The sequence below is a fragment of the Numenius arquata genome, chromosome 6 (genome assembly GCF_964106895.1).
Source record: "Numenius arquata chromosome 6, bNumArq3.hap1.1, whole genome shotgun sequence".
Lineage (NCBI taxonomy): Eukaryota > Metazoa > Chordata > Aves > Charadriiformes > Scolopacidae > Numenius > Numenius arquata.
Genome location: NC_133581.1, coordinates 63583200 through 63611199, shown reverse-complemented (window position 1 = coordinate 63611199; position 28000 = coordinate 63583200). Strand labels below are relative to the sequence as shown.

The 28000-nt window shown below is 38.9% G+C and overlaps 1 protein-coding gene across 2 annotated transcripts in view; it reads left to right on the top strand.

Annotated features, from left to right (window-relative positions):
* PTPN21 (protein tyrosine phosphatase non-receptor type 21) overlaps window positions 1–19515 on the top strand; it is a 39036-nt gene extending 19521 nt beyond the window's left edge. Inside the window, exons 5-20 of one of the 2 annotated variants that reach the window (XM_074150014.1) lie at window positions 30–97; window positions 540–610; window positions 1690–1777; window positions 1956–2044; window positions 4347–4434; window positions 4730–4809; window positions 5985–6086; window positions 6725–6785; window positions 7302–7386; window positions 8896–10361; window positions 12660–12797; window positions 15174–15395; window positions 16527–16655; window positions 17164–17398; window positions 17918–18078; window positions 18904–19515. In XM_074150014.1, the coding sequence (XP_074006115.1) occupies window positions 30–97; window positions 540–610; window positions 1690–1777; window positions 1956–2044; window positions 4347–4434; window positions 4730–4809; window positions 5985–6086; window positions 6725–6785; window positions 7302–7386; window positions 8896–10361; window positions 12660–12797; window positions 15174–15395; window positions 16527–16655; window positions 17164–17398; window positions 17918–18078; window positions 18904–19032 (3212 nt within the window). In that variant the 3' untranslated portion in view covers window positions 19033–19515. The remainder of the gene's footprint in view (window positions 1–29; window positions 98–539; window positions 611–1689; window positions 1778–1955; window positions 2045–4346; window positions 4435–4729; window positions 4810–5984; window positions 6087–6724; window positions 6786–7301; window positions 7387–8895; window positions 10362–12659; window positions 12798–15173; window positions 15396–16526; window positions 16656–17163; window positions 17399–17917; window positions 18079–18903) is intronic. The other variant, XM_074150015.1, reaches the window with a different exon arrangement.
* Window positions 19516–28000: the final 8485 nt, after the last annotated feature.

The following is a 28000-nucleotide window of genomic DNA, read 5'->3' as shown; positions in this document are numbered from 1 at the left end:
TTGAATCCAAGAAATTTTTTATTTTTTAGCTGATTTTGGAGACTATGATCAGTATGAATCTCAGGAGTTTCTACAAAGATTTGCTTTGTTTCCAGTGGTAAGTACTTACTTTAATAAATTTAAATTCTTAAGTTGATAAATTTAAATTTAAATCTTTCTTTAGATTTGTATATGCAAATTATTATTAAAGACTCTGTGATTCATCTCGCTTAATGCTCCCTAGATTGTCCGATTCATTAAAGTTTTTTTTGAGACTGGAGTGCGATATGATACCTTATGTTACACAGGAACAAAGATGTTCCAAGATCTTTTCAATGTTATTGTATATTACAAACTGAAAAGAAGGTTGGGGTGGAGATGGGAAAGTGAGTAAAACCACTTCAAAACAGTGTTTGTGCTTTTTGTTTGTGTATATATTACAGCATCTAAGCTCCAAGACTAGAGTGGAGGGTCAATTCACCTGTGTAAAGAAACTATAATCATTTAATTTTGCCGAATTTTTTTTGTATTTCATTCTGTAAATGCTATCTTAACTTAAGGGTTGGCTACAAGAAGAAAAAATATTGGAAGAAGCGACACAGAAAGTTGCCTTGCTACATCAGAAGTACAGGTAACATTTCTAAAGCTCTTTATTGCTTAATGTGATTGCTTCAGTAGCTCAGGAAGTTGGGAATCTCAGAAGACAGTTGGACTAATTTCACCTCCCGTTTAAATCAGTTTTTCACTGGTACGTTTGCATGAAAATTGCAAGAATTTGATCTTAAGTAAGGGTAGCTAAGATGCAGTAGTCCAAGGTGAAGGAAAGTTACGTTGTCGGTTCATCAGTGAAAAATGTTTGTTCCTGTGTGTGTAATACTGATTATTTTTGCCTGTATTGCTTTAAAACAACAGTTTGAAAATTTCAAATCCATTTATCTTTGAAATGCTTTTGTAAAAAGATGGCATGGTTAAGGTTCAGTAAAGAAAACTTAATCTGCGTGACATTAGGAAAAAGTAAAGAAACGGAAAGATGGATGATTGAAAAAGTATTGAGAGACATAGGAAGGAGCATGACAGGATTTTGCAGGTAGAGATGATGTCTTTTTTGAGAGCAGCTGAGGTAGGTGGGGAAATACAAGCTTTTAATCCCCGTGAAACTACTGCAGGTCTGTGAGAAAGCTGTCTGCCAGTTGGTCTAATTAAAAAAAAAAAAAAAATTACCTTTACCTACAGATCTTGTCTTTATCATGTTTTCAAACCACTACATTTAAAACTTGGTCAGCATTTAGAAAATGAGACTTTCTTCCCTGAAATGTGGAGCATCCGAAACATGTCTGCTGTGATAGGAGGAGTTCAGGTCTTGAACACATGTGCCAGAGTAATGGTTCTGATAAAGTGAGGAAATACGGTGACAATGATGGATTTGAAGAAGAAAGTGATAATTGTCTGCCACGAGCAGAGATGATAATTTTAACTGGTCTTTGTTACCGTTTACCCCTAGAGATGCCTGAGAGAAAGAAGTTACTAGAATCAAAGTGTAAAGGCTGAGACAAATATATCAGCTATTGGTAGAGATGAAACCAGCATGATTTGGATCCCTGGATGTCTTGGGGATGCTTTTCAAGCTTTGACAGTGTCAGGCAGAGTAAAAAAAAAAAGGTGATTTTTTTCTTATTGGCAGTACTAGCTGATCGTTGTTTTCATTTATAGAGGCCTTACTCCTCCTGATGCGGAAATGTTATATATGCAAGAAGTAGAGAGAATGGAGGGCTATGGTGAAGAGACCTATCCTGCAAAGGTAAACAGGGTTTGATCTTTGTCTCAGCTTGCTTTCCCAACGTAAAAAGGATTACTTCCTGCCAAAATAAATAAAAACCAAACCCCACCCCTTTTCTCCACCAGAATTGTAAAAGTAATTGCTTCTCATGTAACTTTGCTTTCAAAGACTATTTTCTGTATTTGCATAATTCCTTCAGGACAGCCAAGGAAGTGACATATTCATTGGAGCATGTCTTGATGGTATCTTTGTGAAACACAAAAATGGTCGTCCTCCTGTTGTATTTAGGTCAGTATTGTTGTTTCTTAAAATATCTTTGTGCACTTTACGAGTGTTCCTCACTGATACGAATGACTCTTAGATTTGATCTGTATTTAATCATTTGATAAACCAGAACTATAGTCTTGTAGTTGTCACGCTAACAGTGAATACTGAAGTTCATGGGAATTTTTCAGTGTATTGACTGCAGGATGAGTATCATTAAGCCAGATTAATTCTAAGAGATGAAAATTTAATATACATTCTATTGCAAAACATGTACTGAGTCAAAAATGAGCAATTCTCTGCACATAGAGCATCTTAAGTCCTGAGATGGGACATCAATTTACTTAGAAATTTTCAGTTTATATAAAAGAAATAGAGGACAGTCACATGATAACGTTAGTTTAATTATTTTGGATTCATACATTGTGTTAGTTTATTATTCAATGTTCTCGTAGTTAAATTGTCGACATAGGCATGTCTGCAAATTACCTAACAGTTAAATTCAGTCTCATGTGAAATGACCTGTTTCCCACTGACTTCAAGGGGGATTGCTTCAGCATTTTGGGACAGAATTTGGAATATATTTAACAAAATACATCTCAAGATTTTTTTTTTTTTTTTTTTTTTAATGAGTCTTAGTAATCTGTAGGTATTGCTAGAGCAAGAAAGGCTTTATTCTTAGTGAACTTTAATCATCTAGAATTGAATTTTTGGCTGAATATGAACAGAATCTTGAAATCCTGTGGTCCAACAGTTACTGGAACTCGTGGTGAAAGTAGCAACTGTGCTTCTTTCTGTTAGTGTTGGGTTTTTTTAAATAGGATTTATAAATTCAATACTGTTAACTGTCCTTCACAAAAATCTCTTCTCTCTGCTACTGATGCCATGTTCTTGTAGAGTGGTAGAAGTGCCCTACTCTGTTTTCTTGCAGAATTAAGCAACAACAGCTCTGCTGTCTGACTTTCCAGGCACACAGGGGAGAGGAATAATGCTTTGTCCGTACATTTACCATAATTTCCCAACGAATTGTCAGTACAGTGTCTGTGTAAACATAAGAAAAAATATGTACATTGGGGAGCATCAGAAAGTATTCATATTCCAATTCCAGGATCTAATTTTCTGCTTTGTTACTTCTTTGTTGTATAACTATGGGCAGTTCTACCAGGGATAGATATATCACAGTATTTGGGTGGCAAAAATCATAGACAAATGACCCACTGGTACAATTTACAAAGGCTGGGTTACACTTCAGATCGGTTCAAGTAATTTCATAATTGCATCTGTAAATGTCTATGAACCAAGGCTTTATATTTGGGGGGTCTTTTTTCTACATCCAAATGGGGACATGAATGTTTCTCTACCTCATGCACATGATGGTGAGTCGGTACAGAAAATGCTATTAGCCACATCTATATTGTGAAAATGGAAGTTGTATAAATACCTCTAGAGTCCTGTATGTAGATCATGCTTTTTCGATGTTTGTGCACTGCAGAATATTGTTTTAATAAATCAATGATAAAAGCTTTATTTACACTAACGTAATACTAATGGATCAAACTACATTTATATTTAACAAGAAGTTGAATAATATATGGTATTATATTTTTTGCAGTCTAACTTCTTCTCATCTGTCAATATGAAAGGGAGTTCTAGAAAATATGTTTAATAATGGCTTTGTTTAATGTAGATTTTATTTTTTTTCCCCCCTAGAATGTATGGTTTGCTTTCAGGCATTCAGGGCATTATAATTTACTGAGAAATAAATTTGTCTGAATTTGATTTGATGCTCTAGTGCCTGGGATTGTTGGTTTGTGGTGGGGTGTTGTGTGTGAGGTTGTGGGTGTGGGGTTTAGTTGGTGGGTGCTTTTTTTTTTTTTTTCTTTTTTTGGGGGGGGGTTGTTGTTTGTTTGGTTTTGTGTGTTGTGTTTTTTTGTTTGTGTGTGTGTGTGTTTTTTTTTTTTTTTTTTTTTTAACGTGGTTGGACTCAATGATCTCAAAGGTCCCTTCCAACCACTAAGATTCTGTGATTTAAAAATAAATAAATAAATAAATAAAGAACCCTTGAAAGAATTTCAAGTGGAAGGCAAGTAATAAACTTATTACAGTACGTGTTGTGCATCTTCAAAGGATTAGCCACGTATATATTTTCATTTCAGCAGTCATTTAATGGGCATGGAAGTGATGGTCTGCAACTTGTTCAGATGGATTGATGATTTTGTCCTCAGTTCTTTATGCGTATCTTGGTGGTGGTACTATTCTTCAGTTGCATTTTCTGTGGTTTAAAAATCAGAGCTTGCCAGTCATGTTCTATCCCTTTTGTCTGCAGGTGGCATGATATTGCCAACATGTCCCACAACAAATCCTTTTTCGCGTTAGAGCTGGCAAACAAAGAAGAGACAATCCAATTCCAAACTGTGAGTAGATTTTTACTTGTCTTTTTTTCACTAAGACATCACTAAATAAAAACACAAATTAAGACTTTCAACTTTCATAAATCTAATAAAATTGTTAGGCTAGAGTGCATGTTCAGCTCCACAAAGTACAGTTTTAGGGAAAACCTGGTGACAGTAATGAAGTTATATTAATAAACAAAATCAGTCAATGCTAATTTAATCTTAAAAATTTCAGTGGCTTGTCTGAAATCTGAAAGCAAGTGAAGGGTATGCGTATTTGGCCTAATGTGCAAATTTTGGTTTTGTTATTTGGCAGGAAGATATGGAAACAGCAAAATACGTGTGGAGGATGTGTGTGGCAAGACACAAATTTTACAGACTAAATAAATGCAGCCTGTAAGTAGAATACATTCACAGAACTCTTCGTGCCCCTGAAGCTTCCACTGGGAAGTGAAATCTTTCATAACCTCTCTAATGTCTTTACTGTCCTTTTTAGATGGTAATAATTAATGACTTGGGATTTTTTTCTTAATCTTTTTTGAGAAAATACTTATCACCAGTTTCTCAAACATGTTCTGCATTACAACAGAGGACAATATGAAACACTGAAATCTTACCACAAGTAATAGTGTTTGGCCCCTGCCCTTGGATCTCAGTGCTGTGACCGACTTTAGCTGCTTTGGGGGCTACTATTGGTAGAATGTTTGTGAGATACTGGAATCACTGGGATTTTGGCCTGGGTCTGGGTGAACTGCTCTGAAAGGACACTCTAGAGGCCTTTAAAAGGGCGGGAAGTGTATGTTAAGCACTCCTGAAATGTGCTGGATTGACAGCTGAGAGGTATGTGGTCCTTTGGATATCCATGGAATCCGTATAGCTCAAGTAGCACCAGTGCAAAGTAAATTTAATACAATTCATCAAATTAAATTTAAATGGGCTGGTCTCCAACTTGTAAATCAAGGACTGGAATTTGAGCTACTCTACAGCTTTCCTTCAGTTAAGTTACTTCAGTCAAAGAATAGAGAATTAGACCCAGTGAATAGTCTGTCATAAAAAAGCATGATTCCCAAATGTTCCATTCCTCTACCTTGTACAGAAGAAGATAGCTATGGAGGGGTTGGTCCAACATTTGCTGAGGCCAGTGGAAAGATAATGGAATATTTTGTACTGCAGACAACTCGCTAGTGTGTTTGATGTTCACTTATTTTAGAAGAGTAAGATTAATTTGGAATAAAGTAGACCTTATACCTCTAAGCTTGTAAACCTGGATGCCTTTTGAGAGGGATAAGAAATATTGGTAGTAGTGCATTTGTGGGACTTGTGCTTTACTATCTGAATAACGTTCTGAACCCATAATTCTGTATTGAACGGCAGTCTCTAGGACTACTTATTTTAACCCTTTCACCACAACATGGTTTTATTGATAAGTGAAGTCCTCAAAAAAACCTTTTACTGATTATCTCTACTCTAAGATTCCCTTTCATCTGATCCTGCTGTTGAAAATTGTCCTATGCATGCCTGTATTAAGTTCAGGGATTTTTTTTCTTTATCTGTACATACCTTGTCTTTAGAGACTCCCTGGACTCTCCACCTGAGGAGGGCTCTCAGAAATCTTCCCTCATTCTTTCCCTTCCACGCTTTCCAATCCTTTCTCGTCCTTCACTTCCCAAAGGGTGAGCTGAAAAATCATCTTTCTTTCTGAAATCCATCAGTTCCTGCATGTCTATTATTTTGCTGTCTTTTGATCTCTGTCAAGATGCGGAGTAGGGTGGGGAAAAAGGAGCTTAAGGTTTCCAAACCTTACATCCTGGAGAATATCCAACAAATTATGAAAATTTATTACCATTAGCTTGAATGTTAGAACATACAAATGCTCATGCAGTATAGTCATGCTTTCTGTAACATCCGTAACGTTACATTCTGTAAACAGTTTTATGCCTGGTCTTGTAGAACAGGCAACTTTACGGTATGAGATTTTATATGGGGTTCAAATTTGGAGCTAGTTCCTGGTTATTCTGCTGCTTTTTCTGCCCTGCTGCAGTGCTTCAAGGATGTCTGCTTTTTATGCCTCATAGAAAGCAGGCAAAGAAATAACTGAGGTATTTTGTTCCTGGTTTTGTGATTCTGCTGATACTATCTTATGATGGTGGTTTACGCACAGAGCTCTTTTCTTCTGAGACTGTTGGGGAGGACTATATAACTCCAAGAAATTTAGAGTGATTTTTAACTGGACTTGGGAGCACTTTCCAAGGTTTGAAATTGATCTTGGTGCTGTTAAGAATCATTTCTCACCATAAAATTTCTTCTGTAGACAAACCCAGCCCATTACAGTGAACCCTGTTAGGAGGCGGTCTTCGTCCAGGATGTCTATGGTAAGGAGAGCAAATAGTTCTATATTTGCATTTTTATGGATTTCAGTTGACTTTGAATCAGACGTTAGTTTCCTTCAGTGCAATAGAAGGAGCAGTGAAAAAGATGAGTCTAGTATGCAAGGAACTGTTTCTGACGTGTAGAAAAAGCTGCTGTGTAATAATCTGAGTAATGGAATTAAAATAATTGCGATGAAAAATATTTTAAACACTTCTACTTTTAATTTGGTTGCCCTGTCTCTAGGAGACTCATCTAGATGTCAGATGACAAGAGACAGTCTTGGGTTGGTGATATGCGGTTTTGGTTTTGTTTCCTTCTTTTTTTATTATTTCTTGTATGACCTCACAGGAGAAACTTATATTGCAAATTTAGACAGGTGGTTTAAGACTAAGGCTTTGTGAACATTATATATGATATATATATAAAATATTATACATTATATATAAAAAAATCTTCAAGACTTATTTTTTAAGTAAATCGTGTGTTTTTAACTAACAATAAGACGCTTGCTTTCTTAGCCCAAGCCTCAGCCTTATATGATGCCTCCACCACCTCAGCTGCATTACAATGGTCATTATACCGAACCATATGCATCCTCCCAAGGTAAGCTCATTAAATTTTTTTACAAAGAAAACGTCAGCAAATTCATTAACATAAGTGTGGCAATTATTTTGGTGAACCTGAACAGTTAGATAATGAAAGGCATCTAAATGACTGAGTTGTTCTCTTCTGGAGCTTTGCAAATTGTGTATCCAATGAAGTAATGGTTAAATTATTAAATGCATATTGGATGTATAAACTATTAGATCATTTTCTTTACCCATCAGAGCAGATATATGTTAATGTGCAAACAATATATGGTGGTGGTTTCAACTGTCTCCAAAATTTCTGAAGAGAAGTTAATTAAGTTAATTTGATTTCTTTTTTTTTTTTTTATTAAGGTCTTGCGGTACTATATCTAGTTATTACCTGGAGGGAGAGAAGAGGAGTGAGGGGGGTTTTGTTTGGTTGTTGTGGGGGTGGTTTTAGGTTTTTTGTGCTTTTTTGTTTGCTTTTTCTTCTTGCTGGCTGTTCAAACTGATCATTAGATTAGTGCAAACCCCGGTGTGACGTTTGTTCTTTCAATTAGTGTGATTTAAGATTGATATGGATTTTGTCTAACTTGGACTGAAACTTAGCAAACCTATCCCAAACAGAAGAAAATAATTCTTAAACTGAGACGATGTTTTCCAATAGGAATTTGCATCATCTAAATGAGCATAGTAGGTTATTTTGGTGTACATACCTTGAGTGTCAACAACAAAAAAGCTGGGGTGGGTTTTTTTTCCTTCCCATTTTAATACATAGCTAAGAATGAATAACTGGGTGTTATGGTTTGAGAGAACCCATAACAATCTATTGTCGTTAGACAATTATTCTATCACCTGATGACACCTCCCCACCCAGAAAGGGGAATTGGGGAACACAAAGAAACACAAGGGTTGAAATATAAATAGATTTAATAGACTAAGACTAAATAATTAACAATAATACTAAAGAACCAGTATTAATTCCGATACTGATATAGGATATACAGGAATTATACTCAGCCAATTTTATCAGTAGGAAGCTGTGCACTCCCAGCAGGGGACAGCAAATGTCGGACACTGGGAGCGCAATGGCTTCAGGAGGAAGGGAAGGCCTCGGGGTTCCGGCACCGGGGCAAGGAGTTGTCTGGATCGCCGCCATCAGGGAGAGAGCCAGCTACGCAGCAAACTTTTCTAATTTATATTGAATGTGACGTTCATGGTATGAAATAATCCTGTTGACCAGCCTGGGTCAAATGCCCAGGCCTTGCTCCTCCTTGTCCCTGCCCCTGGCAAGGCTCGAAAACACTAACCTTGAATCCCACAGAGCCTGGCTGGCTATAATGTAAATATTTTCACAAATTCAGACACTAGAGTCTTCTAAAAGTGCAATTTTCCCTAGCATTAGAAGAAAAGTTAGTCCTTTGTCTCTCATCCCAGGACACTGGGATTTTGATAGTCTCAAACATTGATTAACTATGTCTTAATAGAGGTATCTTTGTTTGGTATATTGGACATAAAGGTTGTTCTTAAACTTTACTTTCAGATAACCTCTTTGTGAGCAATCAGAATGGATACTACTGCCACTCTCAGACTAGCCTGGATAGAGCCCCTCACGACTACAGCGGTCGGATCCGTAATGGGAGTGTCTACAGCGCACACAGCACAAACTCCTTGAACAATCCGCAGCATTACTTGCAGCCATCCCCCATGTCCTCCAACCCGAGCATTACTGGAAGCGATGTCCTCAGAACTGATTACGTCCCATCACACAGACACAGCGCACTAATACCACCTTCTTATCGCCCTACGCCAGACTACGAAACTGTGATGAGGCAGCTCAACAGGGGAATGGTGCACACGGATAGGCAGAGCCATTCTATGAGAAATCTTAACATCGGCAATTCGTATGCTTACAGCAGGCCTGATGCCTTAGTTTACAGCCAACCTGAAATACGAGAACACGCTCACTTTGCTTCCCCACAATCTAACCATTACCCATTTAACCTGAACTACAGCTTTCACAGCCAGTCCCCCTACCCCTATCCTGCTGAAAAGCGCCCAGTTGTTGGGGCAGTGAGTGTCCCTGAGCTGACAAATGTGCAGCTCCAGGCTCAGGACTATCCAGCGCCAAATATAATGAAGACCCAAGTGTATCGCCCGCCTCCCCCGTACCCGTACCCAAGACCTGCAAATAGTACTCCGGACCTTTCCCGACATATCTACATTAGCAGCAGCAATCCAGATCTAATCACAAGGCGAGTGCACCATTCTGTCCAGACATTTCAAGAAGACAGCCTGCCGGTGGCACATTCTCTACAGGAAGTCAGCGAGCCTCTAACCTCGGCACGCCACGCTCAGCTGCAGAAGAGGAACAGCATTGAAATTGCGGGCTTGACTCCCAGCTTTGAAGGGATAAGAATTAAAGAGAGGACCATGTCGGCTTCGGCAGCAGATGTGGCTCTTCCAAGAGTTATCTCAGAAGGGTCACAGCCCAACATTCTGATGGAGAGGACAAAGCAAAAAGAAAGCGAGCAAGAAGAAAGTATGAATTGTGATCATAAGAAAACCCTTTCGGATGCCACTATGCTGATTCACAGTAGCGAGGAAGAAGAAGAATTTGAAGAAGAAAACAAGGCTGGTACAAGTCTTTCTCCTCTCCCTGAAGATCAAACCCAGCTTTCATCTGTTATGGGTGGTTATTCTCATGATTCAGTGCTGAACTACCCTTATAGCTCTGTTGCTTCATCTGCTGGCCCTTTGCATATTCTTGAGCCTAAATTACATATTACAGAGACAGAAAAGAGAATGAAAGATATGAGCCCTGTTCATTTACTAGTAGAAAGCCAGGTACAGAGAAGAGGGGAAGGACTGCTTACTCCATCCATGTCAGAATCTGATCTTACAACATCAGGGAGATACAGAGTAAGGAAAGATTCAGTAAAGAAGAGACCCGTGTCCGATCTTTTGTCTGGGAAGAAGAATATTGTGGAAGGCCTTCCTCCGTTAGGTGTAAGTGGATACTGTTCCTCTTGTTTCTGTAGTGGGAGTTGCGTGGGGGAATTTGTTTGAAGTTGGGGTTTTTTTTAATCAACCTGAGATGCTTTTAAAACACGTGAATTAAAAGCTACCTTAAGCTCGATCTTTATTTTTCTGGTTTTCCCTAAATAACTTTGCTTAGCTATCTTTTATCCACTCCTCTGCCGTGTCTGAATTCTGTTTGTATAGTCCTCCCACACAAACCCAGCTCTGCAGCCTCCATCCATCAACGCACCTAACCTGGCTGGCAACTGTAGAGTGAGTGAATTTAAAGTCAGTTCTAGATCCCAAATTCTGCCCTACCTATTCTTACCTGGAACAGAAGCAACTCTTTCCATTCCACTGCCAGCTTTCTAATCTTCCTCGCACTGAAAAATTTTCTGAAAAAGCTGATTTTTTTTTTACTTTTTTTGATTCGTTTGCTTTCTTCTTCTGACCTAAGAGGGAGACCTGACACATTACGCGAGAAATTCTTTCTTTGCATTCTCTTCTTTCCTCCATCCCTTCCCCTTTTCATATCCTTTCCTTTTTGCCTTCTCTTCAAGCTGTTTTTATCCCACTAAAGGTACTTCTTGCTTGCCACGTCTCTTTCTCCTACTCCAATCTTAGGAAGCAGTAAATAGTTAACAACTGCAAGTTTCTTCACCTTCCCTGTAATTCCCACCTCACAGAAACATCAAGGTCTGTGTGGGACTGTACAGTTTCCCTGGCAGTCTTTACCACTCGTTTTGTTTGAAACTTTTTCTCAGTATTACATAGTCTGTGGCATGTTTCAGTTGCTAATGGAGGAAGACCATTTTTATTATTATTTTGCTTTTTAAACTTGATTGTTCTTAACTTTACCTGGCTGAGTTAGTGTCAAAGTTTTCTGCACAAATTGGACTGCAGTGGAACTACCATCTATATTCTACTGCTGTAGTAACTTACACCTTATGATTCAAAAGCTGTGTATTTAAATAGTTACTGCTCTCACAATTTTTTTGTCTGTTAGAGTTGCTATACATGGAGCTGAACACAATGAAATGAACCTTCATCAGCTTCAATTCTTTTTATAATTGTGTATGTTTTTTTAGATCTCCTTCCTCCTATTTGTTGTGTGGATATAGGAAAAAAAGGTGATACCTTTCTCCTTCTTGTTCACATTTAGTCACTTAGTGCTTTTATCTCCAAAAGACACATTTTCAGACACTGATGTGTCTACCAAAATCATACCCAGCCTTTTCCTGCTGATAGCTATTGTAAATGTTCAAAGCAACCTTTGAAATGAAATTGATATTAAAACTTTCCACTGTAAGTGTCCAGTAAAATACTTTCTAGTTCAGTAACATTTAAAAGTGCCATTCCATAATTGAGAATATCACCTTTCTGGATACCATATTGAGACGAATATCCTGGTAAGGAAGACGGCCCCTAGCAATGTTTGCATATTTTGCTTTTCAATGAACTCTTACTGTTGTGTTTGTGTTCACTTTCAAATGTGGTCTCATCCTCTTAGCTTTGTCTTCCTATTCCTTACTATCATTTAGCTTTGGAAAGCATTGATTATCATTCAAGCAGCATATACACTCACATTTTTGGTATATTTTTGTTCACAACCAAACTTAGCAACTGCAGGAATGATGAAGTTTTGTCTTGCACTTCTTAAAAGAATCATTTGAATTTATTCTTTCATAAAAATCCCCCTTTGTTATTTTTCTCAAATAGTGAATGGTAACTTCAATAATTTAGATTCATGATCTGGTTCAGGGCTCGTATCCGTCTGCAGTTCTGTGTTCATATTTTGCATGTGCAGTTTGTTGCAAATTTAGACAAACGTTTAACTGTCCAAATATCTGAAATGTGTATGCTCATCGTAGTGCCTGCTTGCAGGGAAGAAAAGTCCCTGCAAACTAAATAGTCTAGTAGGGAGTCATTTTTATGTGTTTTTGGCCCTGGAAAGTGATTTTAATTCTGTCCAAGAATGTTAGTTATCCAGAATCGTCACCTCACCCTCAGTTGTGAGCTTTGTAGGGAGCAATATTTGTCATTCTCGTGCAGTTTCATTAACCTGTCTGGAATGAAGACAGACTTGTGTTGTGTCCTTGGAGGAATGTAGTCCCACCACCCTAATCTCTCACTCTGCTGCTTATCAAAAAAGAAAAAAAAAGGTCAAAGCTGTTTGCAGAAGGGGTCAAAGAAGTATCCTTTCCTTAGTTGAACTTGTCTTGTTTCTGCTTTATAACTTCATTAGATATTAAAGAATATTTACATGTTTTAACTTTTCTTTTGCAGGGTATGAAAAAGAATAAAAACGATGCAAAAAAAATAGGGCCTCTAAAGCTGGCTGCCCTAAATGGACTAGCTTTGACTAGAATGCCTCTGACAGATGAGGGGAAGGAGGAATCAACAAGAGCAACAAATGATGAACGGGTATGTTGAAGTTTTTTAATGCTTGATTTCTCTTTTACACTATTTACTTTTCAAAATGAAATGCATGTGAGTCGTGCTTTGTGTTGACTTCAAAACACGTTGGGTTCAAAGTAACTCAAACACCAAGAATAGAAACAGAATGAAGAATGAAACTTCTGATGCATAGGACATTCCTAGAAGTATTGGGTGTAACTCAGATTTTTCTTTAAGATTTTAGATGACTGATTCAGATAATAGTTTACCCTTGGAACATAAAGGAAACAAATTAACTAGTATCTACTGATACTGATACATTTTTGTGCCGGATCTTTGTTTTCTCTCTGAATTTTGGGGTTTTCCACACTGAAAACGTATGAAAATTAAAATTCTGAGTGTGAGATTGAACTTCTTTGTAATTATTAGTAATTCCTCCAATTTTTACAATAAATTTTGTGGTTAAAGTGCATCACCAGGGTACAGGTTGTGGAGATTGTGTTTATCTGTTTTCCTCAGATGGATCCCTGAAAATATAGATGGAACTTGTGTGATCTGCAGAAATTTTAAATTCAGTAAAAGATCTCAGATCACTCAGAGGACATCAGGTTCTAGAATTTGAGGCTCATTTTTTGAGAAATAGAAGACTCCATCTGCTTGTGTCAGGGTAAACAACATCAGTAAATATACTTCAGTGTGCCTTGTACGTCGTTAAATAGGTACAGGAACGTGAAATACAGTCAGTGTCCAGCCTGTGAAGGCTAATGTAGAACAGTGCTGTCATCACACGTCTGACCAGGGCGCAATGAGGTGCACCAAGGGCTGTTGTGGTTACTGTACATCCTGCGACCAGTGGTCTCTTTAGAATCTGGTTCTGAGCATGGTTGGGTGTCTTCAACTGCAGATCCCCCTCTAGCTCAGTTTGCTGGCAGTCACTGGGCAGGGATTAGAACCTAAAGGAACAGTCCTGCTCTCCCGCTGCAGTTTTAAGGAACAGGCCAAGAAGAGTAATTGCAAGTCACACAGTAGAAATTCAGTCTTGGAGTTTGAAGGCTTGGAGTGAGATCCATAGCAGGGAGATCTTACTGTTGATTTCAACAGAGTTGAAGTTCTTTTTGAACTATGTATACATCCCTTAAAGATGCTAAGGGACAAAAATTGTGTTATTGAGATACAGTTGTACATTTAGTACCTGTGTTGGTTATTTCCTCTTACTTACAGACATCAGAATAGATACCATGAAATGGGATTAATTCCTAAAACAGTTGAGGAGAGGCAATGCAAAGCAGATGGGAGGCATGAAAGGAAGTCTAAATTGCAGATATTGTTTTAGAAGATGACTTCAAAGTTTATTCAGTGCCTCTTTCATTGCTCAGCTTCATGTTATTATGAGGGAATTTAGCCTAAAGATAATAAAGGAGTTTGTACAGTTGATGTATTGACGTGCAAATTGCGTATGATTGAGGTTTTACCCCTTCCTCTGTAACATTTGGCATTGAGGTTATTTGATACAAGACACTGTTCTGACCTGATACCGCGGAGCAGTTGCTGTGAGAGGCTGGGGACATGTGACATAGATGAAATTTTCTGGCTGAAATCTTACATACTATTCCTCTAATTATTGTTGGCAAAGATATGCTGAAATTCCAGAAGTGTCTTATGATTTTGAAAGAACTCAGTTTTGAAAGAATAAATCGGGGTGGGGAGCAGCTTATTAAATAAACCAGATTCAAATATACTAGTAGAAAAAATCCTAGGTATATACCTCGGCTGCAGCCAGAGGTTCTAAGACAGCTTTGCTGCTGTATGCAAAGTTTAGTATCTTCAGCCTAAGAAAATGGAATATTGGTGGTAAATTATTAGCTCATTGCCTGAGGCAAGTGTTTTGTTTTACATTTTCAGAGTTTTTCTCCATCCAAATGACAAAGTTGACTTATTTTATTATTTTTTTTTTTAATTACAAGGTTAAAGGAGACCTTTGCAAATGATGTAATCTAACATGCTATATTGAGCAGGAGGATTAATGAGTATTTCTTGTTCCGAGGTATTTAAGGTGGTCGTAGCATAGCATAGCTGTCTGGTTTGGTGAAATATTTCTTTGCCCAACTGGGTTGTCTTTATAGAAACTATGACATAATTTTTCTTTCACCAGTGGTATTCATAGTCTTTGTGACCTAATGAGGTATAACAGACTTCTTAGTTTTCACTTGAACAAAATTCCTGCGGGTTAGGGTTGCTTCTAATTTATTCTGGTATGTGTGTGAAAACATTAATAGCTAGAAAAGCATTGAAAAAGTATGTCGGAGAGGAAAATACATACATTTTTTCCTTCATGAATTCTCTATTAAAATAGACTCGCCTTAGAATGTGACGGTGTATGGTTATCTGTCTTCTGTCTTTCAGTGTAGAGTTCTGGAGCAACGGTTAGAGCAGGGGATGGTGTTTACTGAATATGAGCGCATTCAGAAAAAAAGACTTATAGATGGTGAGTGCTCAATAGCTCGGCTTCCTGAAAATGCTGAAAGAAACCGGTTCCAGGACGTCCTTCCTTATGATGATACCAGAGTAGAGCTAGTCCCAACCAAAGAAAATAACACGGGTTACATCAATGCGTCTCATATCAAGGTGAGAGAAATACCGTTGGAGAAGTATTTTCCAGTTCATGCGGTAACTAAAAATGGATTTAGTTATCAGTTTTACTTTGGTCAGACAAGTGAGAGAATCTTTTCATCTGTCTCTTTCCCTTCCTCTGCAGAGGTTTCTTTGGGGAGAGGGGGAACCTATTTTTCCTCATTATCTAAAATAATGGAGGGTTAATTATTGGAGAGGTTTTCTGCATTTTGCTTCTGTATTGATTGGCTGTCTTCTTTCTCTCTCTGTCTCATATCTCCGGATTGGTGCTAACAGAAGGCGCACCCATTCTTCCCAGAGTTAAGAAGGCAAATAGCTTTATAACGAACTGGGATGCTTTGCAATGATTGTGATTTTTGAACTGCAGTGGCAGAGGAATGGGAGCCAGGGGAAATCTGCTCTTTTATAATCTTCAGTTACGTCCTTTCCCCAGCTGTAGCTCTTTCAAGTCTCTTGAAAAAAGTGAAGAACTTGCAGGGTGACTTCAAGAACCTTCAAGGCAGTTCATTCATTTTCAATGCATTTACTTACTTAAAGTGCAACTCCAGTTGGCTTCGTGCTTTCTCTGAAAAGAGTTGAGATTGTCCAAGCAGTGGTTGTAGTTGTGTTGCTGTCTTTTATTTAATAAATCTGTTTGTACACTGACGTGGTACCATAGTTTCTATACTTCGGCTCATTCACAAAGGTTGAGTAACTCTTCTGACCCTTCTCAAGCAAGTAAGATACTATTTTTTGAGGAAACATCAGCTAATTCTGGCTTTTTAGTGCTTATAATAGCATTTACAGTATTAGGATATGAAAGCTTCTCTAAACCTGAATTGGCTAGAATACCTTAAATTTATAAAAAAGAAATACAATTTTATTTACTCATTTTTACATTATGCTCATGATATAAAATACATTTTTTAGCTATGTGCCTATACAGTTTTAAACATCGTGTCTCTTCTGCATCTAGTGTGACAAGATGCAGCTAAAAAATGGGAGGGAGATACAATACTCACAATGGGCTCCTACTCCTGGAGCGTTACTGTCTTTTGTCAGTTTGTGCATCTTCAAATGGCTGACTTAAGAATCAGGGAAAGGAAGTTTTCAGTAATTACTCATCTAATGCCTTTCTTTTTACAGATCTCTGTTGGTGGCATAGAGTGGGATTACATTGCTACGCAGGGCCCTTTGCAGAACACGTGTCAGGATTTCTGGCAGATGATCTGGGAACAAGGGATTGCCATCATAGCTATGGTGACAGCAGAGGAAGTGAGTATAAACTGACTCAGGTTTCTCCCAGAAATTCCCCAATGATTTTGTTATGGTCTGTTAGAGGAAGGGGATCTTTCCTCCAACAAGATGACCAATCAAAGATAAATTTCTAGTGACCCCTTTGCCATTCTGTCTTGCTTTCCTTGGCAGAAAGATGTAAATTTGAAAACTCTTCTTTACTGTGAGGGTGGTGAGGCACTGGAACAGGTTGCCCAGGGAAGTTGTGGATGCTCTGTCCCTGGAGGTGTTCAAGGCCAGGCTGGATGGGGCTTTGAGCAACCTGCCTTGGTGGGAGGTGTCCCTGCCCATGGCAGGGGGGTTGGAACTAGATGATCTTTAAGGTCCCTTCCAACCCAAACCATTCTATGATTCTAGGATTGGTTTACTCAGTGAGAAGCCTTAATACCATAGTAGGACTTAATAGAGGAGAGATACATTCGTTATAGGACCATTAGTTGTATTAGTATTCTTATGCTTCTTGTTCAGCAAGTGTTTTACTTTTAAGGAAAGTGGACGAGAAAAAAGCTTCAGATACTGGCCACGTCTTGGTTCAAGACACAACACTGTAACGTATGGAAGATTTAAGATCACCACACGATTCCGTACGGACTCAGGCTGCTATGCAACAACGGGTTTGAAGATTAAGCATCTTCTCACAGGACAGGAGAGAACAGTTTGGCACCTGCAGTACACTGACTGGCCAGAGCATGGTTGCCCGGAGGATTTAAAGGGATTTCTCTGTAAGTTGTATTTAATAGCTTTGGTTTGGGGTTGTTTCTGTTTTTTTTAATACCTCCTAAAATGCTACACGGGAATTAGCTTTTGGTAATTATGCCAAGCATTCTGCTGTAAGAGGTTCCTGCACACCAACAAGAGATACTGAATTACATTTTTGGCAGGAATACACCTGCCAGTTTGTTAAAGTGACTGTTTTTGTCTAAAGCCAAATATATAATTTACTAAAAGCTCATATGGATTAAAACATAATTGCGTCACACACGACACATTTGAGTGTGTTCCAGAAGCACCAAGATGGCCACAAGCTACCTTTGGTGGGGAGCAGGGGAACAAGGCAAAGAAAGCCAAACAGAGCAATAAAGATTATCTAACATACTGCTTTGCTTGGGATATGACTTGTGAGTGCATCATTTTTCTGTGGGATGGCTTATGTTAAATACTACTTTTCTGGTGGTCATACAGCATGGCTTATGTGGCTTCACCCCCTGAATTTATAATTCTTATCTTGTTGAACTTAACAGCCTACTTGGAAGAGATACAGTCAGTGAGGCGCCACACGAACAGCACCGCGGATCCTAAGAACTCCAATCCACCCGTACTGGTGCATTGCAGCGCAGGTGTGGGACGAACAGGAGTGGTCATTCTGTCAGAAATCATGATTGCTTGTTTGGAACACAATGAGGTGATCTCTTTTTCTTCCTTGTGCTTTAAATAATGTGAGGTAGTGGAAGAGTAAATAACCTGCCTAATAAATATTATGGCTGTTCATCTGAGTGTTCCCAAGATGTGTCCTTTGGCAGAGCCCTTAGAACTATGGCTGAAAAAGCTCTTGGCAATTCAACAGAAGTGAATAATCTTCTAGAGTTGCCCACTTACACACTGGCTACTGGAATGCTCATTTGGAGTCTTGACTCCATAAGATGTTGAGTCACTGAGTGGAACAAGCTGTGCCCTGGGCTACTGAGCATATTTCAGGATTTCGCCCTGATTTACCACTTTTGCTTATGCCTTAGTTTTAATGGATAATATTCAAGAACGTGCTTTTGGCCAGTCTCTGTGCTTGTTATTAAATATTTTGTTTCTCAGTGAGTGTATTTGCAGTATCAGTCTCAGCAGAGGACAAGGCGGAAGTTTAATAGAATAAAACCTGGTCCTATCAGCTTTTAGCCAGAAATGAATAGCTGTAACGTGTTTGTTTATAATATAACATATGCCAGCTGAGACTCAACAAACTTTTGTTGTGCATCCCTGTCCTAACACTGTGACAGACTTTTGCAGCCTTTAAAAATGTGAAGACCCCGTGATAATGTGATGTGTGTTTCACAGCGGAGGAGGAGGCATGGTCTGTGGTGTAGTGCAGGTGCAGGCAATGAATTGTCAGAGCTGAAACTGGAGCAGCTGGTTCTGCCCTTAGATCACTGGTACCGCTCTGAACCTTCCGCTGAGAAAGTGCCAACCAGTCTTCTTGCTCACCAGTCACTTGTAATGGTTTATTCTCTTCCTCCAGATGCTGGACATCCCACGAGTGCTGGACAAGTTGAGGCAGCAGAGAATGATGATGGTGCAGACTCTTTCACAGTACACTTTCGTCTATGGAGTTCTCATTCAGTTTCTCAAAAGTTCTAGACTTATTTAATCCCTGCCACTTCCTGAGGGACCCTGCAAGAGTTTACAGAAAGAAAATCAGTTGTCCAGGCAGATCTGCTCTCACTGGTGTTTTCTTCATACGATGAATCACACAGTTACCTTTTAGGGCTGGTATGTGACTGTTAAATGTGAGTCAGTGTAACAGTCCCTGCAAAGCAGGATCTTCACTGGACTAAATTCTTCCCATGTTCAGCTGCAGTCGTAGGGAATGGTTTTACTTGTATTGGTCTGTAGTACTTGCATACGTTCCTTAGGGTGGTGTTACTCTGGGAAAAATAAGTGTCTTACGGAATGGAAGTACACGGCACAATTTTACTAATGTTATGTTGTAAAGCATAATTGTTAACTGTGCGAAAGCTAAAATCTCTCGGTGCACGTGGGGTGAGAAACCTGCTCCTTGGGAATGTAAAGGTCTCATGCAGTTTTGTTCTGCTTTCAATTTTATATTTAGAACAATACATCTATATTTTTTAAAATGAACTTCCGGTTTCCTCTGGTTTACTCAGCAAAATTAGCAGCTCTTAGATATTTTAAGCTGTTGCTTTAAGGACAGTTATTTTTATACTCATTTTTAATTAAAAAAACCCCAAAACACCAAACCCCAAAACTTTTTGAACAGCATAATGTGTTCAGAGAAGACTGGCAATGTTTGAACTAACTTTTCAAAAATCATGCAGAGAGTACTAGGGGAAGCTGTTGGTAGTTAGTTGCAGTGCCATGTAAAGGAACTGACAAGTGAAAGGTGATGTTAACTGCTGATAACTTCCATTTGAGCGGAGGCATGCTTACCTGCAAAAAGCAGGAGGAAAATATTCTAATTATTTGCAAGGTTCTTGGAAACAAATGGATGAGAGAAAGTACATATTCAGTATTATTCATATATTTAGAGGACAGTTTGATTTTACTGGCTGAAATCAAAGTGGATGCAAAAGTTTTAAGCACTTTTTTTTTGCTCTTTTATTTATGTAGTTAAACATAGAAGCTATAATCATGCATTGTTTCATATAGTAATATACCATTACTAACCTGTTATTTTAGGAAGAGTTTTAAGTTGATGAAGTGAGAGAACCAAAATTGGAGTGAGAAGGTGCATAGTGGCAAAGCGGAAATGATGGTATGAAACATAATGGAGGAGTGTGGCAGCTATGATTGCTGGTTTACACAGTGCAAAGGTGACCATTAAAAATGTTTCTGTTCCCAGTCAAGAAAGCCTTTAAACCACTGGAAGTCTCTGGAGAATCCTTCAGATTATTTTGTCAGTACTAGAACAGATTTGGCTAATGCCGTGCAGTGTTGCAGTGAAGAATATCCCCAGAAGCTGTTTACCTGCAGAATGTCAGAGCTCTTAGAGGTGACACTGGAGATGTGGGTATGTTCGTAGCTGTGTAGGTGGCTGTGGCACAGACCGGAAGATGAGTCCTACCTTTGCTAGTTTCCATTTTGGCCCCTGGGTCTGGTCTAATGACAGTATCCCTAAATAATCCTCTGTCTGTGGTTTTCAAATGGGGACAGTGTGGTTTTACCTGCCTTTACAAGTGTTCTGAGATGCTGGGTTGAAAATCCCTATTCGAAAGCGAGCTGTTAATTTCTAGATCTCCAGTTTAATTTCAAGAAGGCCCTATGGTAGACCAGTCTGCAAGCATGTTTTTAAATGTCCGTTTCCCTTGATACCTGCTTAGCGAAATGAAATGAGACTGAAAGTCATTTTTATCACTGGTGAAATCATGCCATTTTTTTCTGAGCTGTAAGAAGGGTTTGGAAGCTATTATGGATAATTAAAGCCCCTTCAAAACAATAATCGTCTCCCAAAACATTAATTAAGAATAATAAATAGGTTGCCTCAATTTCCTCCACTTCACAAAAAAAAAACCCACGGTCCAAATGATGTTGTGCTAATACGTCATTCTGTACAAAATGTATTACTTGAAAGTACATTCTATTAATCTACTGCATTTGGTCTGGTTGCAGGCAGTCTGAATTGTTCTACTCTCAATAAAAGTAAGATTGAATATTTCAGATTTGGGGGGGGGGGGGAGGAGGGAAGGCTCTTTTTGTAACTATAAAATGCATAGGAAATGTTAACCACCAGATGTAAAAACCAGTTTGACACATCTGTTTTAGCAGAGGTATTGAAAGAAACAAACGTATTCTTAGCTATTTGTATCCTGCTGTGTTTTGGAAACGTTGCTACTTTTTGCCACCGTTCACAGCGATATTTTTGAATGGGACAGTAGGCTCTAAAATGCAGTTTGTAGCATTTCCATTTCTGAACTTTGGACTGTGATCTTCATAACCTGACACAAGCAGCTTTTAAAGAACTTAGATTCAACCACAACTTCAAGCAACAATTTTTAGCTGTTCATCAGTTACCGGGGCAGAACGTCAGCTGTGAAGCATTAAAAGGAACAGTTAAAGCAAACCATTTAATCCAAAATTTATGGAATTATTTGAGGTGGGTGAGGAAATGTGTCTTTTGGCTTTCTTTTCTGTTTTGCTGAAAGAAGCTGTGTTTAGTTTGAGGCGCTTGCTCTCTAATCTGGTAGTCACACTCTAGATTTATTTTTTTAAGCGTAACATTGCTACCTCCTCCACTTCAGCTTTCAGTTCTGTCCATCAGCGGTCTGGTTTTGCATTAATAGACTTGACCTTAATCGCGCTGACTTCCTGTGAGTTTTCCCACTGCAGACAGCAGGGTTGCTTTTATATGGAAGCCTATGGCTCCAAGTCAGCATTGAAAACGAGCAGTTTCTCTTCTAAAAATACCAAATGAAAAGAAACTTCACAACATCCTGTAACAAAGCTAATTTTAAAAACCATTGTTTAGATTTTCAGTTAACTTTTAAAAGAAAATTCAGGTTTTAGCACTTTGTCCTGAGCCTTGAAAAGGGATGCTTTTTTACCTGTAGTTGTGCTCAGTGCTTCTTGAGGTGTTGGACATTATAAGAACATCCACTGTCCAAATCCAGCCACAGTGTGAGTCAGAGGTGGATTTATTTGTCAAAAGCTTAAAACTCCACGGTAAGCCTGTCCATTTTGCCAAATGTGCTTCTGTTTTTATGGGGATGCAACCAGATTATTATGCAAGATTTGAACTGGCTTTTTTTAGTAAGAAAAGTTGTATGAAGACATTCTTGCAGTAAATGGCAAAGATGATGCTGATCTCTAGGGATATCAGAGCTCTCAGGGATAAATAAAGGTGCTATATACTGTCAAGAGACAGGTTGGACTGTCTTTTGTGGGCGAGGTGGAAAACGCTTTCTAGAATCAAATTCTATGAAGAGTCAGGAGAAGAACCCACAAAGTGTAGTAAGGGCTTCTGCACATTTGATTTCTGTCTTGGTTGGTCTAATGAGAGATTTTTTGGCCCAGGAACCTTTGTAGTCCCGGGCGAGTAGCTCTTCTCTAGGAATGTAAATCAGAGCCCTGTTCTGTGGCAGAGAAGCTGTGGCACAGAGGGGAGTTTTGCTCAGCTTTCCTGCAGCCCGCACAGGAGCGCTCTCCCTTTTCTGCTGTCCCCCGTGAAAAGCAGGAAGAGTTTTACGCCTCAGTATTGCTCAGACTGATGCCTTTTGCACACGTGAATGGTGAAAACTACAAGTGCAGGGTGCTATGTTTTTTATCTAGAAATACATTTAATTCAAAGTAGGTGAGCAAGGCAGAGTTCCTATGGCTTCTTGGGATGACAAGCTGCTCTGACTTCCCATCAACATTTAGAAAAAAAAGTAAAGCAATAAAAGTAAATTTAAACTAAATGCGTACTAAAATGGAAAAAAAATCTTGGCATTCTGAGAAATGTATTTTTGGCTCCTCTTGTAATGCTGTGTATTTTATTTTTTTTTTTTTTTTTGAAGCGGATGACATCTGGAGCAGTTTTCTCCAAAAATACCTTCTTGAATTTAATAAGTAAGACTACCTGAGGCTGCTGCTACATTTTCCTTGTTGGAGCAGCTGTTAGAGGGGCGGCTCATAGATTTCAATGGCCTCTGGACCAAACTTGGGCACTGCAGGGTTGGTTATCATACGAGCTGGCTGTGTAACCAGACCTCATTTTTACTATCAGTAAACCCTGGACCTAAAAGTAGCGAACTCCTTACTATAATTCAGTAGCTAGTTTAAATTATTAATTTAAAAGAAGCAACACTTGAATTGTTAAGAACCCCACGCTTTAGGGTTTGGTTTTGTGTTTTTTTCAATACTGCGAAGTCATGTAAAGCCAGAGTCCAGTCCTCCAAGATACAGAATTCCTGCAGTTCTTCCTGATATTGTAGAAATTAAAACGGGCTGATTGCCAATGAAAGCTTGAGCCCTTAAAGCGTGAATACTCACATATCTGCTTTAAATTTAAATACAGATTACAAGAATTAACCAAAAGAATGCAGCAGGAATGTGCACACATGGAGCTACAGCATTCAAAGGAGAAGTAGCTGAGATAGTTCAGAAGAAATTTTCTTGTGAAAGGACAAAATGTTGGAAGTGGAGAGTTGAGGATTTGAGGAAAGGCTGAAGGCATTTGGAGGAGGATTTGGAACATTTTGTATCCACAGTTGAGCTGCTAGAAGGGTTTGATTCATATGGTATGTTTTTCATGGCATGGTAGGGTAAGTGAATATGTAGTCATAGGTGTTATTTTTACTGGCTTTTTAAAATGTGATTTTTTGAAACTCCAAATATTTTTTTCAGAGGCTCTGTTATTTTTACATATCCTTTCCAAATGTATTTAATGCAATCTGTCAGCTCAGTCTCTATTTATTAAAGGTCAGAGCTTTCAAAGCATGGTCTCTGGTTTTACACATGGAAAGTGCAGGGGGAATAGGCATACGTGCAGTTTTGTAGTGATAATTTCGAGTGGATGCAGGTGAGATGATTTGAAAGTCTAAATACTTTGTGAATGCAGCCAGTTTACAGTAGGTGTGAATTGCACCAGGTTAAGGCTGGGCTGAAATTTAGGTCCTTGAAATGTGGAATTTAACACGTGCTTAGAAGTTACATTGGAGCGCAGCGTTTGCAATACAGTGATATTAATATAATACTGTGCTAGGGTAAGGGAAGAATCTTGAACTTCAAACAGCTGTTGCAAGCGCGTAAAAAAGAAATAATTAAAACCCAATAAATATTTCTTAATAAGATCCTGTTGGGGACCATCTAACTTGGTGCATTCTGTTGGCATCACATATGTTCCTTTAAGGTCTACAGGGGCTGAAAAAAAAAAAAAAGGCTTTGTTAACTTCAATGACCATTTCAAAAACCAGTTGCTAAATGGCCTTTGGTTCTATTCTCTGCAATTTTCCACGTGATGCTGCGTTCAGTGGTGAAGAATAACCTCCAGTGTATTTGTTCTTTGGAAGACTATTCTTCAGCTCTAATTAGGGAACGAAGATGGAAATCAAATGCAAAGAATCTAATGAATAGAGTTTCCAATAGATCCAGCTTGGGGCAAGTGAGAGAGCAAGGCTGTAGATAACATAAAGTTATTTTGGATCAGATACATGGCAATCCGAACTACCAAAATCTTAATTTTATGAGCACAGTTTCAGAAGGTGCCTGACTTTTATAAAGGGAATTTAAATGCTGTTTTTCCATTTGGAAATATTTAGGTAAAATATGGAGGCTCTTAAAATACTTTAAAGACTTTGCAAATGCCATCGCTTTTTAGAATGGTGGGAAACTTGATGAGGAAAACCCATGTAAAATCCTCCAGTCTGTCAGGCCGGTGTATGTGCTCTTTGCAAAGATACTGTCTTAAATGGCTTTGAAATCCCCAACGTCCCTCTCCTCTGTATGGCTGGTCTGGGGGGACTCTGATGGAAATTTGGGAGGCTTGACCTGGCAAATCAGTGAGTGTGTCACCTCCTGCGCATCGCTGAAATCTCTTCCTTCGGTTAAAGCCAGTGGGCGTTCGAAGTCCTTTCAGCAGTTTTGTAGGATTGAGTCCTTAATGTCAGAGGAACGCAGGGTCTGGCTTCGTTTTTGTTTTGAGCCAGTTTGCAAGGATTTAAATGGGACTTTGTTTAAACAGTAGCAAACGTGAAGTATTATTTTCTAGTACTAAGCTAGTGGTTAACATGTCTATTTTTGCTGTCTTGCCACCAATACTGTAAAAATGTATAATCAAAGCAGCTTTAATTCTTGTAAAACTTAAATTGGTTTGTAAAACAATGTACAAATTGTGTTTCATAGACAGAAAAGCTTGTATTACTGAATGTAATATATGTGAAATGAATATATTATAGTCTATTTTTGCCATGGAAATAAATATTTGAAGCAACTGTTGAGTTTTTATTGTTCCATTATTAAAAGAAAAAGCAGCGAACGTAGTTTCCATGTGTAGTCCTAGGTTGGGACTCTACCTTCTGTACACAAAGGGGCTGTTCCTCTTCTGAAGCACTGCAGGTACTGTCCTGAATCTCAGTATGAAGATAAAACTTTTGCTGTCAAATACCAATACCTGTCATCTTTGTGGCAGGAAAGTCTTGCCCCTTCTGCCCTATCATTTTGTTTACAATGTTTTGCATTTTCTGAAGCTATTTTTGTTATTGAACGTTCAATTTTCCCTGTAACCTTTAAGTGGAGGAGGGGTGAAAAGATTCTGAAAGTTGAAAAACCCTTTTCAAAAGCATGTGAGAGAGGAAAGAGTTGGTTGTAGACTTACTTCTCATAGTTAGAGCTTTTAACTAAAATTTGTCTTCTAGGTATGCTCAATTTGATGGCATTAATCAGCTTAAGGTAAGATAGTGACAGACCAGCTGTCTATGTACTTGTCTGATCAGTTCCCAAATCCTGGGGAATGTACTGTGCGGTGTTCAGTGTGGGCAAAGCTCTCTTATCTGACATGGGTTCAAAATCAGAAGAGGGAAATGTGATTCTTGGGATCCTAAGCACATGGTAAAACCACCCAGCAGTTCTGATCAGACTTCTTATTTATACTGGTTTTAGACCTGGGGCAAAGGTCTCTTGAGAGACCTAAATTTCCCCTAAATCTAAATCGCTCTAAACTGTAGCTGTTTTTTTCCAGCCACTGTAAAATCCCCGTTAGAGCCTTCTGGTGGCCGGAGCTGGCTGATGGAGAAGAGGCTTGACTCCTGGATTTGGCACAGCTGGCCAGCAGCTTTCTTGGGCAAGAGCTCCAGGACTTCCTACAAGAGAAACTCAGGGGAGCTGATGAGAGAGGCTCCTCGCCTAGTAATTTTTTTTGTATTTTACACCAATTCCTTTTCCCTGTGGAGTCAATGACAACATGTAAATGTGTGTGTTCTCTCTCTCTCTCCAATATCTTTATGAGCATCCCCTGGAAGGCTGGACTTCTGCGTGAAGACAGAAGGTGCCCCCCGGTGCCACAGAGATGTTGCCAGTTTACCTCCTGCAGCCTGAGAACTGCTGGTGGATGATCAGAGTCTGCGAGTATGATGGGAACATCATTTATGCAGGTACCAACAGGAGAATGGTGTTGCAGGAGGTGAGTGAGGATAGGGTGATGGGTGAATGCTCCTCAGCGCTGAACTTCGAGTTACTCGGTATCACTGTGTATCCCCTTGGCTCAGTCTGGCCCTTGGGCAAGTCCAACCTTCTGCCACCAGCACTTGTGTTTGAGTGATGACACTTCTGTGGCTCCAGTGGAACTTAACGCTTAGGGGAATGGTGATTCTCATACTTAAACGATACTTAAACAAACTTCTGTTGTTATTACAATTGCTTTAAACTGGCCTCATTAATTCAAAGAAAAAACAGGTCTAAGTAGGAAATGGGTGAGCCTGGGACTCTTTTACCACAAAATGTCTTTATCTTTGAGGTGGCCAGGGTTGAAGACATGTAACATTTGACTTTGTGGCATTTTGGGGGAGCTTTTCTGAAACAAGGACTTCAGGGCATGTGCTTGTTCTTGGGCTCTCTGCTAGAAGGGATGGAGCTTAGAAAAACTCTGTCCCGTTTCTGATCAGCCACCACATCTCCCAAACGGATCAGCATGACAATCTTTCAGATGGACACCTAACTTTAAACCAAACATCTGCTATATCCAACATACCAAACCGGTATTATTTGCTGCCCTGCTTATTCGGTGGATTTGAAATATCTGCTGTAATAAACAAAACAACCAGAAAAGACTTCGGAGGGCTTGCAGATGAGGTTCATATTATTGTTATTATTAACCATTTCTAAAATGACGATCATGTGCCTTACGTAAGTTTAGAAGGACATCAAATCCTTCCACGAACAGACCCTGAATTATCATACCCAGAGGCGAATGAAGAATTTTCACTGGTGTTAAGTACCTCTGGAGAAAGCCCCTGTCAAGCCTGGCTAATACTGATAATCAGTGGTCTGAAGGAACTGCATACTTCGTGTGTGCATGCGTGTGTATCTGATTTCTTCTCCCTGCTGCATGCTGTGCTAGTCACGACCGATTGAAGCTGAAAATGTCCTTCCATTGACAAAATCTTTAGCAAAAGCCTTCAGGACATTAGAAAATAGTTTGGGTTTAGTTTGATAATGTGGAAGATATTATTTCAGCAGATTTATCAGGGTTTATTGAGTTTCCTGCACCACAGCAGTATAGGAATAAATTCCTTTGTTCTGAACTGAGCGTCTCTAAGCATCCAGAAATAGCAAGCGCTCACTCTATATTTCAAAAATTTGTCTCCTGAAGACCAGGAGCTGCAGGTCTCTATCACTTTAAATTCCATCAGTCACCAAGTGTTTACTTCTCTCCCTGAGTTAGGAGAAGCAATTTAATTTGAAACTATAAATCTTAGGGAATTGTACTGCCTCAATTTTCCTTTTTAAGCCATCCTTTAACTGACACACTAAAAATATGACATTATTTTTATTTCCCGATTCTTGTGGTCCTGAAAGCTATCTTGCAGGGGCAGGCCAGCTATGATAATCAGTAAATCTGATTAGATTTTCTTTGGGGGTGACTTCTGGCTTGAAAAGGAGAAATATATAGACAAGAACCAAGTCTA